General features: G+C 39.9%; 1 protein-coding gene across 2 annotated transcripts in view; it reads left to right on the top strand.

Annotated features, from left to right (window-relative positions):
- The window catches only part of ca16b (carbonic anhydrase XVI b), a 90,691-nt gene that overhangs the window by 10,115 nt on the left and 63,095 nt on the right, over positions 1–17,481 (top strand). For both annotated transcript variants that reach the window (XM_028405667.1, XM_028405668.1), the window contains exon 2: positions 10,447–10,551. In XM_028405667.1, the coding sequence (XP_028261468.1) occupies positions 10,447–10,551 (105 nt within the window). The remainder of the gene's footprint in view (positions 1–10,446; positions 10,552–17,481) is intronic.

Consider the following 17,481-nt stretch of genomic DNA (forward strand, 5'->3'; position numbering starts at 1 on the left):
GCTTGATCCCTGGATAATTTTAGCCACGCTGTTATACAAATTCCTGTGTGCCTGCTTGTCTGTCAAACACCGGTGTGAGCTGAAGGTGTGACAGCTGCTGTATGTTATTGTCAGAGCTAATCTAAACCTCAGAGCATACATGTTTACTGCAGCAGAGGAGAGCTACCCCAAGGTAACCACTAATCACTCTGGGATTCCAGACATCATCTGTCCCAACACTCACCAGCCAGTGTCAGGCAGGTGGGAGCTAGCAACCACTCTGCTGCATCCGCCTCGCAGTTCTCAAGACGATCATCTGTGTTCCTGTAATGCTTCCAATTAAATGCTTTGAATAGGTCTTATGGCGCCAGTAACGTTACTGAGCGTCATCTTGTTAAAATGGAAACTGTTGCTTTGAGATAAAAAGGGATTAATCGTGTATTTAAGCCAATGAATATTATAATTGTCCTGTCAATAGACGGATTAAAGTATTTTTTTATGCAGTAAAGAGGATTCAAGGGGCATCACAGAGGCAGTTCAGATTAGCACAGGAATTGCCCCTTTGCTGTGACACGTCACCACGTAGATGGCAGATAAAACTGATATGTGTAGAGCAGCTACAATTAGTTGATGGGAAAAATATTGATTAACAGAAAAGCAATCATTTTAATAATTGATCAGATGCTCAGCATTTTTTTTGCTGGCTTCAGCTGCTCAGTGTTTCGATAAAGATATCACTATGTAATTGGCACTTTTCCTTTATTCTCTGATCCTGTGGACAGTACAGTTAATAAACTTTGTCAGCAAATTAGTTGCGAGGTTCGGTTGAGCTGTGGCTGCAGCCCTCCCTGCAGCGATGCCGGTTCAGCTCTGTGTCTGTTTTGCTGCATGTCATGCCTGTGTTTCCCTCCCACACTGCTTCCTGTCTGTCTCCAATGACCTCAGAGCATTAATGTCTAAAAAGCTAAAGAAACAACTTTGAAAAGATTGCTTTGACATTAAGTCTAATGTAAATTTAAGGTGTAGGGCTCAACCTTTACCAAACTCTCTAGTGATGTAGTCTGAGTGGAAGTTAAATGTTCAGCATAAAGCATCCCTTTATATCCAATATGTCCTCACTGTCATTCAGCTTTCCTCTCAGGCAGTCTCTGGTCCAATGCATGGACTGCATCACTGCAGTCTGTTGTGTTTGTTTGGGAGTTATCGTGTGGAGGCCACTCCAGCCTGAACCTGCTGCAGGTGGAAATCTTGTTAATGTGCTTCAGTGTAACAAACCAAGACTGCTAATGAAATAATAATATTCCAAAAAAATAATGGATTTAATTAATTGAAGGATTGTAATAATGAATAGCTAGTTATGGTTAGATAAGGTTGTAATATTTTACCCGTTATGTATTTTGTCCCATTAGAGTTACGAGTTTATGGGAAGTGCAGCTAAATGGCCTTGCATGCTGGCTTCATCTCAGCTGTGGTGTGTGCTATTTGATTAGAATCATTACCTTGAGTCTCAGCCAAGTGAATGCTGTTTTCCAGTCTTTGTTTGCTCCTGCACGTTTGTGCTTAGGATCTTGTGTTTATTAGGCTCAAGTTAGTTTTACTGCAAGTTTGACTACATGTCAATGGCGGCATCAGTGCCAAGGTAACTTCACAAGTCTGATGTCAAAAGGTGTAAGGCTGCTTTTTGATTGAACAGAAAACCACCAAGCTGCTATGTATGAGAACAAGGCCAAACAAGAGCGTGTTTGTCGAGGAGCTGTGGTCTGAGCAGATGTCCTCATTTGTTATGAGTGATATGCTGGCATAGATGACTGGTACTGTAATAGTCTTGTAATCCCTTTTGGCTAATTAGTGGCCATCTTATTGCAGCGTGCCACTCCATTTCTTCCATCATAATGCCTCCCATGTTAATCCACAGGACAATGTTTGTATTGTTTGGATCAATTTATATTTATCCACGATCATAAGTGTGAATTTCTTATATTCGCTCTGAGCAGCTTTAATTTCAGAGCCAGTTAGCAGACAAGTTAAAATTTGCACACATATTCCCATTCTAAATAACTTTACTTCATTCCCCCCTAATTTTAGAAAATGTGACAATTGATTTCATAGTCAAACCAATCAGTTTGAACAGTTGGATATGTATACTGTGTTTTTTTTCTGCAAATAAGTAACAGTGTGAAAGTGGCTAACTACAGGAAACCTGAGAACTGCCTGGTGTGGGGAAGAAGTGATTTAGTTTTCTTAGTTATTTCTGGGCAATTACTGTATAAAAGTCTGACAGCAGATAATAAATCGTTATGAATGTTGGTAAGTTTTAGAGAGTATGACATCTTCAGATGTGCAAATCTGTGCAAAGAAATCTGTAACTAGAGGCATCATTTAAGGTAAAAAAGTGGACTCAATGCACAGTTAATAGGCTTCTAATGTCCATTCCATACTGTGGGTGCCATTGTCGGTTTCCACTCACTACATCTGATGACACAGTTCCAGCCTGTGTGGTTGGATTGCCACATTGCTTCTGAATTCCTGGAGCACAGATTGTATTTACATCCCAGTCACTGTACAGTTCTTGTGAAAGACTGCTTATGGTAAACATAGTTACATACTAGCAGCAAGACCCTCCAAAGAGGCTGTTGGAGAGGTATCAAGTGCATTGCTCTTCATGGTTTTATTTATCGTTTCTAAATTCAGCCTTCAAGTATTGATCAGAGTCCAACATCAAAGCGCATTTAAAGAGGAAGGGAGGAGGGCTGACTGCTTGTATGGCCCCGGGCAGTCATGAAGAGTGTGTTTGGAAGTGATGCATGCATACTAGTGCACTGCTATTATTTATGGCTAACACTGAGTCATTTGGCTGGCGACCTGAAGGCTAGGTGTATTTCATCAGTTAGAGGCAGATGTGTTCTACGGAGTCAAATTTACATTTGCAGTGTTATGCCGGTTATTTACTATATCCTCATTCTGTGGATACTTTTCGTCTAAATCAGCTTTCCGTAGTAACGCCTTTACACGTTTTCAGCAATACACCTCGCTGTGGTCAAATAATTGTCCTGACAGCATCGCTTCACTCGTCATGCTCTTAGATTGTCTCATATACATTACCAGTAATCACCCATCACCATTTTACGCACACCAGTAATGTGGGAGGAGTGTAATGTATCCACCAGAGGCAGCTGAATTTATATCAGAATCAATAAGTAGACAATTGGTGAGGGGCTGCACACCGTGTCCTGAAGAATGACCTCATAAGCTCTTGGCACTTAAGTGATCCAATTGCCACATATTGAAAATTGAAAATTCACTTCACACAGTAAATTTTCCTGACACTGTCAGAGCCGTTACGTACAGTCCTGCCACTGTGTGAGGAGACACGTTTGAGGATTGTTTATTGTACTGCCGGCCTAGTAAAGGTCACAGGCCTGAATTTGTTTAATCTTGTTAATGGTTTTCATCAGAGCCCCTGATGCACTCAATCAGTGATCACTCTAGCTATTTAATGCACTTAATTCAGTGTAGTAGCATTGTGCTGGAAGCGCATTTAACGGCTGATTGACACAGTTCAGATTTACTGTATAATTTTGCAGTTTCTGAGGAGTAGCCATCCATTGTAGGTTGAGCCTCCCTGTACTGTAAGTGGCAATGTTAAACAGGAAGTCATGCAGTTTTAATTCATAAAGGAGTCAAACAATAGAACAATAGTTCTTTACTGATGTCGTATGAATAGAGAATAAATGCCAGGATGTGCCTTTTTTTTTCTTTTTTTTTCTATTCAAGGAAGACCGAATACACCGGAGGCTTTCATCTAGACCTTTTCGCCCACACGCTCTATCAAAGTCTGACATTTGATGTTCTGTGTTTCTCACTTATTCCTTGTGGTAAAAGGTTTAAGAGGAGTGTAACACATGACATGCGGGTCTGCTCAGGCCTCCCCACCTTTGACTCAGCTATATCACAAATCTTCACAACATCTTTCCTTAAGAGGAGAAAACCTGCCGAGAGCGCTGGCATCTGAAGCACAAGGGCACTGTGAGCTGGTGACATATTTGGATTTGATTATAATGAGATTGCCTTTTATCCAGTTTTTGCCAGATAACTTTACAGAACACACTGCAGAGTATAAGTGTGGCATAATGAGAAAGTGGAGTATGTCTCCTTTTGCCCTTCCTCCTATTCTGCTTTGCTTTGTTGTTCATGTTCCTTAATGAAACACAAACAAAAAATGGATTGTGTTCAGGAGGAGGTCCAAGGCTGCTGTAATGCACACTGTGCCCACACTCATGTGTTTTTGCACCTTAGGTTCCCATCTTGTCGCTGTTTCTACTTGCTGTGAAGCTTTGTTTCAGGATTTTAGCACCCTGTATCCTAACTCTGAATCTACAGTGGCACATCCTGTCAATTAACATGATGAACAGAAAACCAGACTAGCCTGGACATGCACGCAGATCTGCTCATACATGTGAAAATACGATTAGGACAAGGTGTCAAGGGAAATTTTTAAACTTCCAGTCGAGGAACGATTTTAACACATGATCTAATGGGCTTATTTTACAGTAATATGGATACATTTTTTCTGGCCCAAGGATGCTGATGGCCTCTTTTGCTGAAATTGCTCATTTGCTTTTAGCTGTGTAGGTCTAAATATCTGCATGGGGATTTGAGTTGTTGTTTTATTATTTCTGAGTTTGATGTTTTAGCCTGAAGGCCCGCCTCCCTCTCCGTGCTGTATCTTTGGCTGATCTTGGCACTTCTCATGTTCCCAGGGTCCTTGGTGTGACTCAAACACTTCTGGGCATTTCCTAGCCACATTGCAAGCTCCACTTGCTTCTTGTGTACGCTCCTCTTCCTCACGGAGGGATCCCCAACCTTGTGTTGTGTGGCTCGAGATGTGTAACTAAAGCGCCACACAACGTGCATACAATGTGACGTTTAAAATAAAAAAGAGCACGCTTGAAATTTAGGTGTGTTGTGTCATATGTGCTAACAGAAAGCAGAGCAGATGTTCTTGTGTTTGACAGTTGCTTCTATGCATGAAGATGAATTTGTACAGACAGCAGCTGTCTTCCTCAGTTTGCACATTTTTATTCTCTTATATGCAGCAACTTTGCATCAAAAGCCTGCCCTTTATGCGCCCGCGATTCTTGCGAAAACACAGTTTTTTTTCTGTTTAGTATGAATTCACACGGAATAATGTAAAAGTTGTGTAGACTGTAGTTTGTCTAATTGGTAAATTTAATGATATGCATTGTCTCTCCCTCTAATTAAGGGGAACTATCTGAGAAAATGGGTGAAGTGAATGAGCTGTTCTTCCCTCTTCCACAACAACTACTGTCAAAATATCTGCTATGTGTAGCTGCATAAATGTAAAGCAGGACATTGCTGGAGGAGAATTTAAAAATAAATAAAACCATACTGACTGACTTGTTGGAGGGCATCATTCAAACACAGTGCGACACATTGCCACCGTTAGGTGTTAAATTCATGTATGTGGTTGGATGTAAAGCAAACCTCTCAGGGACATCTGCGTTCGTAAAAGAAATGTTTCATATTCTGTTTTTTTAACTCTTGGTGACTTGTTAAGGTCCTGGCTGATATTGTTGGAACAGTGTAAATGGGATAAGGTGGCTTCCCATTTATAATAACATTTGGCAGAAAAAAGATGCTTCAGTTAAATTGAATAGAGATTCTGATCAAACATAAAAAATGATTTTATTTTTTGCCCATGGTCATCCTGACTCTCAACAGCACTTGAAGGATAAATCTTTTAATATTTGATACAGCAGTACTCCCTTTACATACATTGGGCATACAACTGCCCAATCCTAACAAAATATCAAATGACAGGCTTGCTTATGATGACTAATAACACCTGCAATCACATCGTCTGATGAGATCACTAAGAAACCTTTTTGAAATACCTCTTCTAGCTCACGTACTAATCAGTCACTTGATTATCATTTGTAATTTTCTCTTTCGTATGGCTGATACATCCCTCGAAAAGGCCAGAACCACAACATAACCTGCTGAGGACTTCAGCTGTGGTCAAAACCAATTAAAAACGGATCACTGAACCACACTGTTGTTCCTTTGTGACATGTTCCTTCATTACTATGTACACGGACCAGCTATAGTTTATTTTAAATCAATCCCACACACAGCTTCCTCCTATAGTAAATATTAATCAGCGCACCAATGCATGGCTCAAACTGGCCCGCAATGAGTGCACTATTTACATCGGTTGATGACTGTTTGTTTTACATTTTCAATGCAGAGATGCTTTTTGAAATTATTCAGCCTTTTTTTTTTATTTGTTTTAAAGCAAAACTGTGTATTTGTGATAAATAAAATGGTGTCTTCAGCAAGAAAATCCTGAAATACTGAGATACAAAATAATGCATTGCTGACTTTGGTGGCGTTTGCAGGGGATTTGTTGATAATAACAAAAAAAAATATAGAATATCAAAAGCTTTATCCTTTAAAGCCAAATGCTGTCACTGAGGATTGGTACAAATAAATAGATTACCAGATGGCTCCTCATTGCTGAGCCCTACTGATCTTTATTTTTATATGAGTTGAAATAAGGACGACTAAAGGTTCTATTTTTAATACCCACTCTTTCACTTTTCTATTTTTAGCTTGTATAGGACATTTTCATGTGCGTCTAAAGAATGTGCATGTTTGTGGATGGATTAAATCCCTTTGTTGTCACGTTTGACAGTGTTTGTCTGACAATAGTTTAACTGTTTAGCTGGATAGAATGAGGATGTCAATTTTGCATTAAGGTGCACATAGGAGGCGACTACATTAAGTGATTTCCTGATCTGTGGGGAGGAAAAAAATGAGGCAGTTTATTGCTTTGTATATCTGCTTTGCACCTAATGCACATTTTCCAATGTGTATTTGACTTGTAGATGGTAGAATTCACCTCATTAAGTGCACCAGCAGTGCTCGAATGTCACAGTTTATCCAAATTACATGGACACAGTAACTCAGGGGTGCATTTGATAGCTTAATCCATCCCCAAATAATCCTGCTGGTGATGTGGACGTGCCAGCGTGACTGTCCTCCACATACCTGCCTGATGCTAACACTAGCAATGAGATTGATATTTTAACTCTGTCCCCCAATGACTAATGCACGTTAAATGCTCCTGTGGTTGTTGTTAGGCTGCTGTTTTTCAAGGGCTCTCAGGGGTTCTTGCCTTGTTGTTGAGTGTTGTATTATGGAACAAATAGTAGAGCATAATGGTGGTGTAGATGATTTAACTGCCCTCAGGGCAATGAAAAAGGGAAAATGATTTTGCAGGCCTTTCCAGTGTACAAAGTGTTGTTCTGTAGGTGTTTTGAAGCCTTTTATTTCCTCTGAGCTTCCTACAAAAATACACAAATAGAAATATCCAGGCCAAACATGTGTATAAAGCATCTCATTTAAACTACCGGTTAACCCACAAAACTCACCTGTGGCTTGTACATTTCAGATTAATGTATGTTGTATGAATGCTGCACAGCTCTCCTCACAGACTCCTCCAGGCCCAGCACCGACTGTGTTGTCTGCTTTGCTCTATCAGAGATGCTGTGGCTTTAATCCTTTGCCCACAGGGGACGGCTGACATGGATGTGTGTAAACTGTTGACATGGTGCTGTCTCCTATGCTCTCTGATCAAAGACAGTGCAGCCCTCCTGTTTCACAACCTGCCTTGAAATATGCTCCAAGTCTCACAGAGACTCCCTGCCTTTCTCTTTCACACTTTACATTAACCCGTGTCTCGCCATTGTAAATTGGTATGTCTGATAGTAACAAAGCAGCCATTTATGACTCCGTGCATGTAGCCTCATGACCTCCCTCTAAGCAATGAATTTGATTTGGAAAACAGTGTGTAAGTAAGTCTGTAAGTGTCTCATGGCTGAATGGAAGGCATCTGCAGAGGCAGAAATACACTGACTTTGAGTGCAAGGGAAGACTTGGCTTGAGGTTGTGCTTAGTTTAATTAATCCTCAGTAATGATGCAACTATTAGTAAGAGCTGAGCTTGTCTTACACTACTGGCAATGAAAGTGTGTGTGTGTGTTTGCATCGGATGTGTGAGATGCTGATCAAGCTTACTGTCCAAAGGTGGTTTAGCTTCAGGAGTCCAGGGGGCTCTACTATTGTTCTCAAGTTACCTTTAACCTCATGAGATCAGCAGCAAGTGTGATATACAGCGGTTGCCATAGCTACAGTGTCACGATGCAGTGGTGAGCTGGTAGCTCTTGTCCCATGTGTGCATTGTAAACTGAGATTTGGTAAATACAGTTTATATAAAGAGGGCTTGTCACTGTTTTTAAGTCATTGTGTTCCGAGTGCTAAATGCTTCTTGGCTCTTTTAGCTGGTGTTGTGTGAGAATAAACTGATGAATAGACTGTTCTGGTAGCTTTACAGCATTTTGGATTTGAGATTAACTGGTGTGCCAAGCTGCATGTTTGTAACGGAAGCTGAGTGAGTTTTAAAATGGTAAACAGCATACTGAGTACACTGTGTAACCACTAAAAAAACCTGTGATGTAAGATGGATTATCTGGATGGATTCAAAAACTATATTGCAGTGAGTAGCAGTGATTCCTGCCTCCATTTTGAGTCTGGCAGATTGTCATCTCTGGTTTTGTTTTAGCTTTTTCCTGCTGCTCCCTTCACACAGAAACAATCTGCTCGCCCAATTGTTCACATCCTTCTAGCAACAGGGAACCAGTATTAGCCAATCTCCAGGTTTTGAATGCCACAGCGGGTTTTGGCTGCTTAAAGCAACACAAAACACTCTTATTTTGCTTGTGCACTTGATTGACAATGGCTCCAGCTAGACATTTTCTTCTCCACTGGCACCGGCTGCATCCGTTGCAGAACACATTTTCCCCAATGGGTTTGATTGTTCTAAGTCTGAGGCTGCATGCTCAAGAGTGTGTGTGCTTAAAGACAATTTGTGCCTCTAGCATTCGCAGTAATTCTGTTGACGATGTTTGATTTCTGTCCTCAAGATGTTAAAGGGACATTTGTGCCTGAAAGACATGGGAGTCGAGGAGCTCAGCAGGGAAGCTGTACTTATTGCTACCACATACACAACATTCATTGTAAACATTCTATTTTCATCTTTCTCAGTCAGTCGGGGTAAAAGTTGAGATTGATGTTAATTAGAAGAGGACATAAGCCATCATAGGAACTGATGGAGAAGCTCCTGTTGTTGGCAGCACATCCCTGATGGTGGTGATCATTATCTCCCATTAATGGTTTGTGTCAAATAGGGGCACCTGGGTTCAAAACATTGATTTTTTTTTTTCCCTGTACACACAGTGCCCATTGTTGCCGCTGCCTCTTTTGTCACTGGTATAAGCAGAGAGGCTAGGAGGTTCAGAAAACTGTCGTTTGTCAGAGCAGGCAGATAGAAGTCTGCAGAAGTTATCCTCGTTATGTACGTGTCAGGCACTGTCACCTACTGACTGAAAGCTGCAAGAGTTTTAAGGCACTATTAAATTGAAATTTAAAAGCGAGTTGGGCTTGGAAAAATTTTTGAGAATAACCAATTTTGGATGATTTCAGACTTTCAGACTGAATTAACACAGTCATTTCTAATTTTACATGAGCACTCAAGGTCCTCAAAAAAGAAATGGGAAAACAGCTAAATGAATAGACAAATGGACAAATTGACATTTCATATCTGGTAAAAGCTAGTTTTAGCTTGACAGATAGGCACCACTGTCAGACCAACAACTTCCATGTTTACCAAATTATTAGTTACTATCATTAATATTTGTTAATATAACATGATAACTGTCTGTAGCCTTGTGATGGTGGTTCTTTTTGTGTGGAGTCAAAAATCGCCCAGTTTGAATAATTTTACCTTCACCTGATCCTCTTGACGTGCACAGGCCTTGATTAATTTTTAATATCAAATTTTAAAGAAACATTAGAGCCTATTGACTGCTCTTCATCATAATAAATGGCTTTAATATTAAAACAGTACCGCATCACCATGATGTAGGTATTATCAGGAAACAGGGTCCTTCCATGTTGGTTGAGGTCTTGTGTCATCTGAGACGATGTCGATGTGCCAGGAAAAAAAATCATTGTACTTTTATCTCGGATAAAGTCACGTGTGGCAAGATTCCATTTATAGTCATCTTTATTGTTTAACTGGAGGAGAGAGGAGAGCAGAGCTAACATGCTAGGCTAATTATTTGTTGCCTTGCTCCAAATAATGCAATGTTTTCATCATGGTTCACAGCTTTCTGTTTTGCCGGTAGTGGCTCAGATCTGGTATGGAGGTACATGCTGTGCAGCTTGATACAGTGTCTTCTTATTACTGTAATAGAAAGAGATAATGAAAATGATAGGCTCTCAATTTTATATACCTTGGTATGTGAGCGTGTTTGTTCACAGCATTTGTTTAGTTTGTTAAAGAAACTTTACTTTCCTGCCTGACCTCTGTCTCTGCATCCCACAGTTGCATCGGGTGGCCAACCTCAACACGGTGGAGGCGGTCGCCATGGAAGCGCCGGCATAATGAGGGAGAGGAGGACAGCTGGTGACCCCTACTGGTCCTATTCAGGTGAGCTCTCATCTGTACATTTCGCTAAAGCTAAGGAGGAGCAGAAATTACTCAGTTCTTCTTCTCTGTCTTCCCAATTGTTTTGTTTATATCTTCAGTTTTTTCTCTAGCTGCTCTCATTCCCTCCTCACTGCTGCAGCCAGAAGGCTTCATTTAGGCATTTAGTATTCACATAATGCCGTACCTGTGCTGTATGTTTTCATTGCTTTTAATAACGGTAATTAAACTAATGCACCAGGGAGAGAAAAACGCTGACACATAGCAATGCGAGTTAATGTTCAGATTATGTAGTACCCTGCTGTGATTAACCTCAAATAATGAATTGACTTTGTTTAAAAAGTGTTTATTTGACAGGAACTGATGGCATAGAAATAGTATGAAAGGATCCATACATGTATTTGAAATTTAAGAAAATAAAAAAACCTGCCTTTAGTTGTAAATCTTAATATAAAATAAATTATCTTTAATATAAATGTTAAATAAAGATAGCAAAAAGCAGGATTATAGTGTGTTTTTTCTCTGCTACACTGACACAGCTGACAGGTGTCCTCAGCAGATCTCCACTTGTACTAAAGAAAAGGCTTGTCAGATGTGCAGTAAGCCTGGCTGTGAAAAATTTGATTGGCTGTTTTTTAATTCCTGTCTACATTACATGCATGCTTTTAATGTCAGAGTAAGTGCTGTGGGGAATTTTGCCTCCTGCTCTAATTTTCAGCCATCTACCTTAACAAATTGGAAAAATGGATGAATATTGCAGCCCAGGGTGAACAGCCTGATGTATGCTCTAATGGATGATACATTATGCACACTTTTATGTCTGTAAATGCTCCTGAGTAGCATGTGGTTGCACGTGTGTATTTGTATGGTAGTCTTGAAGCTGCTGGTTTAAAAGCTTTAGAATGCAAAACAAATAAAGGAAATGCATTAGAGACCTCTCTAAAGGAGGGCGCTGTTTCTGTCTGGATGTAGTCGGACGTTTTGTCATTACTCGCTTATATTTTCTTTAATTGTCTACAACTCATGCATAAACTGTCATCAGACGCTGCTAAGGCATAGAAATCAACTACTGGAAAGGCTCCTTAATGTTAACTTTCTGCAGAATCCAATCCTCCAGCCCTGTTTGTCACCCAATGCTGGTAGCACCTTGTGGTATTAGTTGGGTGCTAGCTGTTAGCCAGTTAACACTATAGACATCCATGGACTAGAAATGGAAAAAATAAAGTTTCATTCATCTGTGGGTGACATCACAGAAGAGCAGTTTTGTGTGGTGGCTCCAGCTGCCACCATCTTGACAGTGCCTGGGTCTGCCTAATTCCCAGTAATACCTCATGTGGACACAGCAGAGTGGAGCTGAGTTCACATGGCTTTACCCACCTGTCACTCAAAACAGTCATGTTTTGACTGACCACTCTGAGCAAGCTACATGAAAAATGTACTTCTATGAAAAAAAAAATCTATAGGGACCAAAAGTGTTTATTTCTCCTGTATAGTTGGATGTGGAGGTTTAGAGAAGTGCATATTGAGTTTTTAAACTTTAAATTGCACATTTAAGCAAAACATAGTATAGAAACACTTCTATATTCTTTTTCTATCACCACAGTTTTTAGAATAGATTTGTTAAATTATAGAATATGTACTTTAGTCACACAGGTAAACGTTCTGCAGATGTCCTGGGTGCAGAGCGTGTTTTGAAAGTTAATGCATACCATAAACTTTTTCTTCTTCTTTTTTTTATTTACTTGCAGTGAACAGTTCTGATTAGCATATATGTTCTTTCAGAGCACTGCTTCTCATTCAGCCATATCACATCCACACCCTTGTGCAAACACAGCCCTCTGTTGCCACCAGGCAGCTCCGATGGGAAATGGGGGTTATGTGCTTTGATTTGATCGAGGGCACCACGCTGGAAGAGTTCCAGAAGGGAGGAGCAGTCAGTAAAATCATATTTACAGGTTCCAAGGTCCAGAAACACCACCTTGCAAATAACTAACTCGGTCCCTCTGCTAGTAGAGTCGCCGCTCTGAAAATGATTATACTGATGGAATATTTTGTCTGCACCGCTGCAGTTGCGAGACTGGAAGCTCATGGTTTTAGGCAAGCAAATTGTGCAAATAACAGCAAAAAAAGTGTGCTTACTTTGGACTGAAGTTTGTTTGGTATTCATGTCACTGCTGATAGTGGTTTTCGTCTCCCACAGTTTTCTATTCAAGGCAGTGAAAGAATGTCTGCTTTGACTGGTCTTTCACTATGTAGAAGGTGTGTGCAGACCGCTCAGAAGCCACTTAAGACATGGCTCTCCACAAATGGAAGTGGTCATCATTTCCATTTGTGTGATAAGTTTTGACTCGCTGATTCGTGGACCATTCTGATGAGACAACATTATAGGAGCGTCAGTAGGGGCTTTTCAACATTCACTTATTAGTGTTTGTTTGCTGTTTAATTAAAATGGCAGTAGGCTCAGTAAACATGAGGATAAAATCACCCACAGCTGGGATTAGTTGAGGTGGTGAACCACTAAAAACCTGACAAAATTTCTCATTTGATCAATTTAATTTGTAGCAGAGGGATTAAAAAATAGTCACACACATAATATATGGTATCTGCTGTGTGGAATGGCACCTCTGCTCTTTTCCCCTAAAGGTTAATGTGTTTTTTTAATGATGTTAGTGGTTGTGGTATTTGATTTAGGTGAGGTCATTCGACTGGGCTGTAAAACACTGCAGGAAAGCGTGATATTCCTATCTTTATCAGGCATTTTTGCTCTTTGCATTCTAACAGTCATCAAGTGCAGATCTCTGATTTTACTTCATGATTTTTTTTTTAGACTGAACCTGCCTCCAAATTCCAGCGAGACACAGTCACACAGAGTTCTTTCTCATTTTGTAATGAAGACATCAGGCTTGGACTTGGCACATTTCTTTGGTCCATTAAGTTTTAGGACCATATGGTTTGCACTTGACAGAATGTTATGCACCTCTGTGTAAACAGAGCTGCAGGCCGATTTAATACCATTTTGTAACTGTCCTGGGAAAATGTTTAGCATTGTGTCAATGTGATGCATGCTTAGTAAGAGATGGACTTGTAATTTGGGAAGATTGGATCTTCCAATTTACATGTTATGTTGGACAAAAAATAATAATGGCGGAAACTGGATGTAATTTGATTTTTGGACATTTATTTCTGGCCCTTGCAGACCACCAATTGCTACCAGCGAAGGCAGCTGGCTGATTGTACAGAGAAAAGGGAAGCATTGAGGGAGCACAGTAATGTCCATTACTTTGGGAAGGTAATTAGCGGCTAAGGCTGTGAATAGGGGACAGACAAGCGTGCCTTAGCAGCTAAATGGTTATTAAGGGCATTTGTGCTGTGCAAGTGAGTGTAAAGGAAATGCACACAGTAGAGTTAGCCCGAAGCGAGAAGGTACTGGTGCAAGACTGCAGCTCTGTGAGCCAGACACAGAAGTCCATAATATATAGTCACTGTGTATCATACCAGTCTACTGACTGCTCTGGGAGAGAGCCGTTTGAAGAGTGTAGAACATTATGAGGCTGAGAAACTAAAGCAAAAAAAAAAAAAAGTTTCATTGTGGAAAAGTATGTACCAAGTGAGTAATCTTTTAACTGATATTTCAAATTTTTACTTTTGACATTATGACATTTATTTACAAAAGTACTTGTTGTAGTTTACACAGTAAATGTCAATCATGGCTGCCAAACAAATAGAATTTGCTTAATATTCTTTATAGTTAAGTGTGCTGCTGCAGACGTCACCTGCTCCCGTTACGCTGCACCTCTACGCCCATTGTTGTAACATAAGCCATAAGTGGAGCCATGCATTTGCCAGAGGATGACACCCAAAGACAAATACGCATGGATGACCAAAGAAACATTTCATTACCAAGTGAATATGGACATTTAGGTTAGTTGCAACATAAAGGTCATCAGTAACAAAATACAGTGTTAAATCCTTTCCTATTGCACATTAGTCCTGTGTACTGATGAATGATCCACACAGTGCAATGAGAGCTCTTATCTGTCCATGACATGTCACCTTCCTGTGTGGTTTGATTATGAACCTCAGTTGAAAGTAGCCTCGACACCCACACCCTGAAATTTGATTAAAAGTTATTTAAGGCACGCTGTGTGTGTGTCTGCGTGCATGTGGAGGCATTTTTCATAAGAGGGATGATATCATACTCACCAGAAGACTCCCACAGGAACAGGGCTATGCATCATTTTTTCCCCCTTTTTATATCTCTGCAGGTTTTCACATCATCTCTGTTAGTTTCTTCGTCTTCCTTTATCTCTAGTTTTATGTTTTTTGGTCAATATAAGCTGTAGTTTACTTCTGATTGGTCTCTTGTTGATTTATTGTTCTAGTTTAATTACAGCACAACAGTTGGAGTACCTTAACGTGCGTTTGTGGATGCATTAAGCTTGATCCTCTTTAACAGTGTGTAAATTGAACAACAACAACAAAACAAAGGAAGAGCAGCATGCGATGTAGAAAAATATAAATTAACATCCAAAAATGATTTTCATTTTCATTGCATTTTGAGATTTGAAGACTTAACTCTCATGCCATTTCAGACTGATATGAGGCAGATGTAATGAATATTTATGGTTTTGCTTTGATCACAATACGAATTTATGATTTTAGTTGGAGGAAAAAAAAATAACCGTAAAACTGAGAAAATTACAAATGTAGAAAGAGCCTAATGCTTCACATGATATAGTGGTCGACCTCCACAAATAAATAAGAAAGCTTAAGGCGCTGCATCCGAGTGATATTTCATGTTAATAACTTACTAATAGCTCAGTGCTTCATATAGATAGAGCTCCTGCTGTCTGTTTTTCATGCAGCAGTTATGGATGTTTGGATGGAAGCCACCCCGACAAGCTGCTGTAGCCACTGAAAAAGCCTGCAATTGTCTGATATGTGTGGATTATATTCCCCCTCAGCCTAGCTGTTTTATTCCACTTCACTGAGGTTGCCCATGATCATTAGCAATCTTTCCACTCATGTCTCACATAATGAAGTGAATGAAGTGTCATTTTCAATCAACTGCTATGTTGATCCAACTTAATTAGTACTTTAGAGGATACAAAACAAGATTAGGTAACTCACTGCTCTTGATTGCCAGAGCTGTTTGTTTTGGCTTTAAATTAACCCACAGTTCTACCACTGCACAGTGCACACACATTCTGCAGCTCATTTTTTTAACGTCCTCACTACATGAGATCCTTCATATTCATTTCTTATAGCTAATAAACTCTGTGTAACTATAAGCGTCTAATCCAGAGCCTTCACTTGTGAATTAATCTGAGTTTGTAGAGTTGATCTTGCTATATATAAATCTTAATAAAGACACTCCATTAGATGAGCAATACACCAAAGGGTGGATTTCACTGTGCCTTTTTTTTGGGTGGATTTTAAAATGTGTTAAGTGTGGCTTTGTGATTCGTGTAGCTTTAAAGCAGATCAGTGGTTGTAAGGACAGTGCACTTTGTCTCGATACCCTCCTTTCAAAGGCAGAAAAAGGAAAGAGCAGTGCCATGTTGTCATGGTGCCCAACAGAAGGAGCCATACCTCCTGAAGGTAATGAATCGAGAGGAGGATTGCTCCCGGTGGACTTCCATGTATGAGAAGCACTTGAGTTTAAAGCAAAGCTCCCTGACTGCACGGCTGTGTGGGGTGTTAGCAGGGAGGGTGAAGTATGTAGAATTCTGCACAGAGATCCAAGGAGAGAGTCCCCAGGGATGAAAATAAAAAAAAAAAACACATATTTTTTTCCTTGAAATGAAAGTCCCACTAATAAGCTACGATGAGCTAATTTTAATTTAAGTGCTTTAAAAATATCACCAGCCAATACAATGTTGTTCATCTGATTGTTTTTAGGCAAAAAAGTCAGTCACATAAAAGCCATTGAAGGATTTCTTATGTAGCCAGAATAGGCAATAATAATAATTATAATAATGATGATAATCATGCTCCTTTATAGTCATAGTTCAACCAAAGTTTCCATTGTTATACAGTCATATGTTTGTTTTCTAGTTTAAAGGCTGCATTTTAAAAACTGACTGTGGCACGGACATGTGGCCTATTTCTTCTCTACTCCAAGATTAATTTAAATGACAGATGGATTTTTTTCCTTCCCCAAGAGAATATGGCAGATCATTGTTGGTAAAGGCAAGGCCAACAATGAGATTGGGGTTTTGGGATTGCTTTTGGATTGCTTTAAGATAACACAATAAATAAATAAATAGGATGTTCGCGGTTGGCCTGACCATCTCATTTAACATCATGGATGGATTGGGCCTTTGCGGTGTTTGTGGGCCACATCCCTTTGGAGGATGTAACCCCCTGCATATGTTTTAAATGTCTTGAAATGTGACTGCTCAGCTGAACTCCAGATAAAGTCTTGAGAATCAGGGCTGTATATCATGTGCATGAACAAAGTCACAGTATCAACAGAAGAGTGGAAAAAAAAGACCAGGCAAGCAGAAAAATTCAATACTTTTGCATTACCAAGGCAAAAATGCATTATGTTGTAGTTCAGGGAGGACACTGCAGTCACTCTATGCTTATATCTGCCATCTGTTTACTGTGCACACTAACACAGCTCACTTAAAACTGCAGTCAGTCAGGTCCGTCAGCACTGGTTGATACATCCTAAGCATTTTTAATTACTATTTTACTAAATACTAATTATACCCTTCATCAGCCAGTTGAGCAAGACTGTCGTACACACCAACAGAACACGACAAGCACTAAAACACCTGCATTCCATTTTGCATACTAGCTGCGTCACAACAAACATCATTGCCAGATGACACACATCAAGTCCACACAAAAGCGGCAAATTTGTATACACGCCTTGGACTGACAATCCTAACTTGAGCATTCCTTCTGTATGAAAATTAGTTTGAG

The sequence above is a fragment of the Parambassis ranga genome, chromosome 5, assembly GCF_900634625.1.
Source record: "Parambassis ranga chromosome 5, fParRan2.1, whole genome shotgun sequence".
NCBI lineage: Eukaryota > Metazoa > Chordata > Actinopteri > Ambassidae > Parambassis > Parambassis ranga.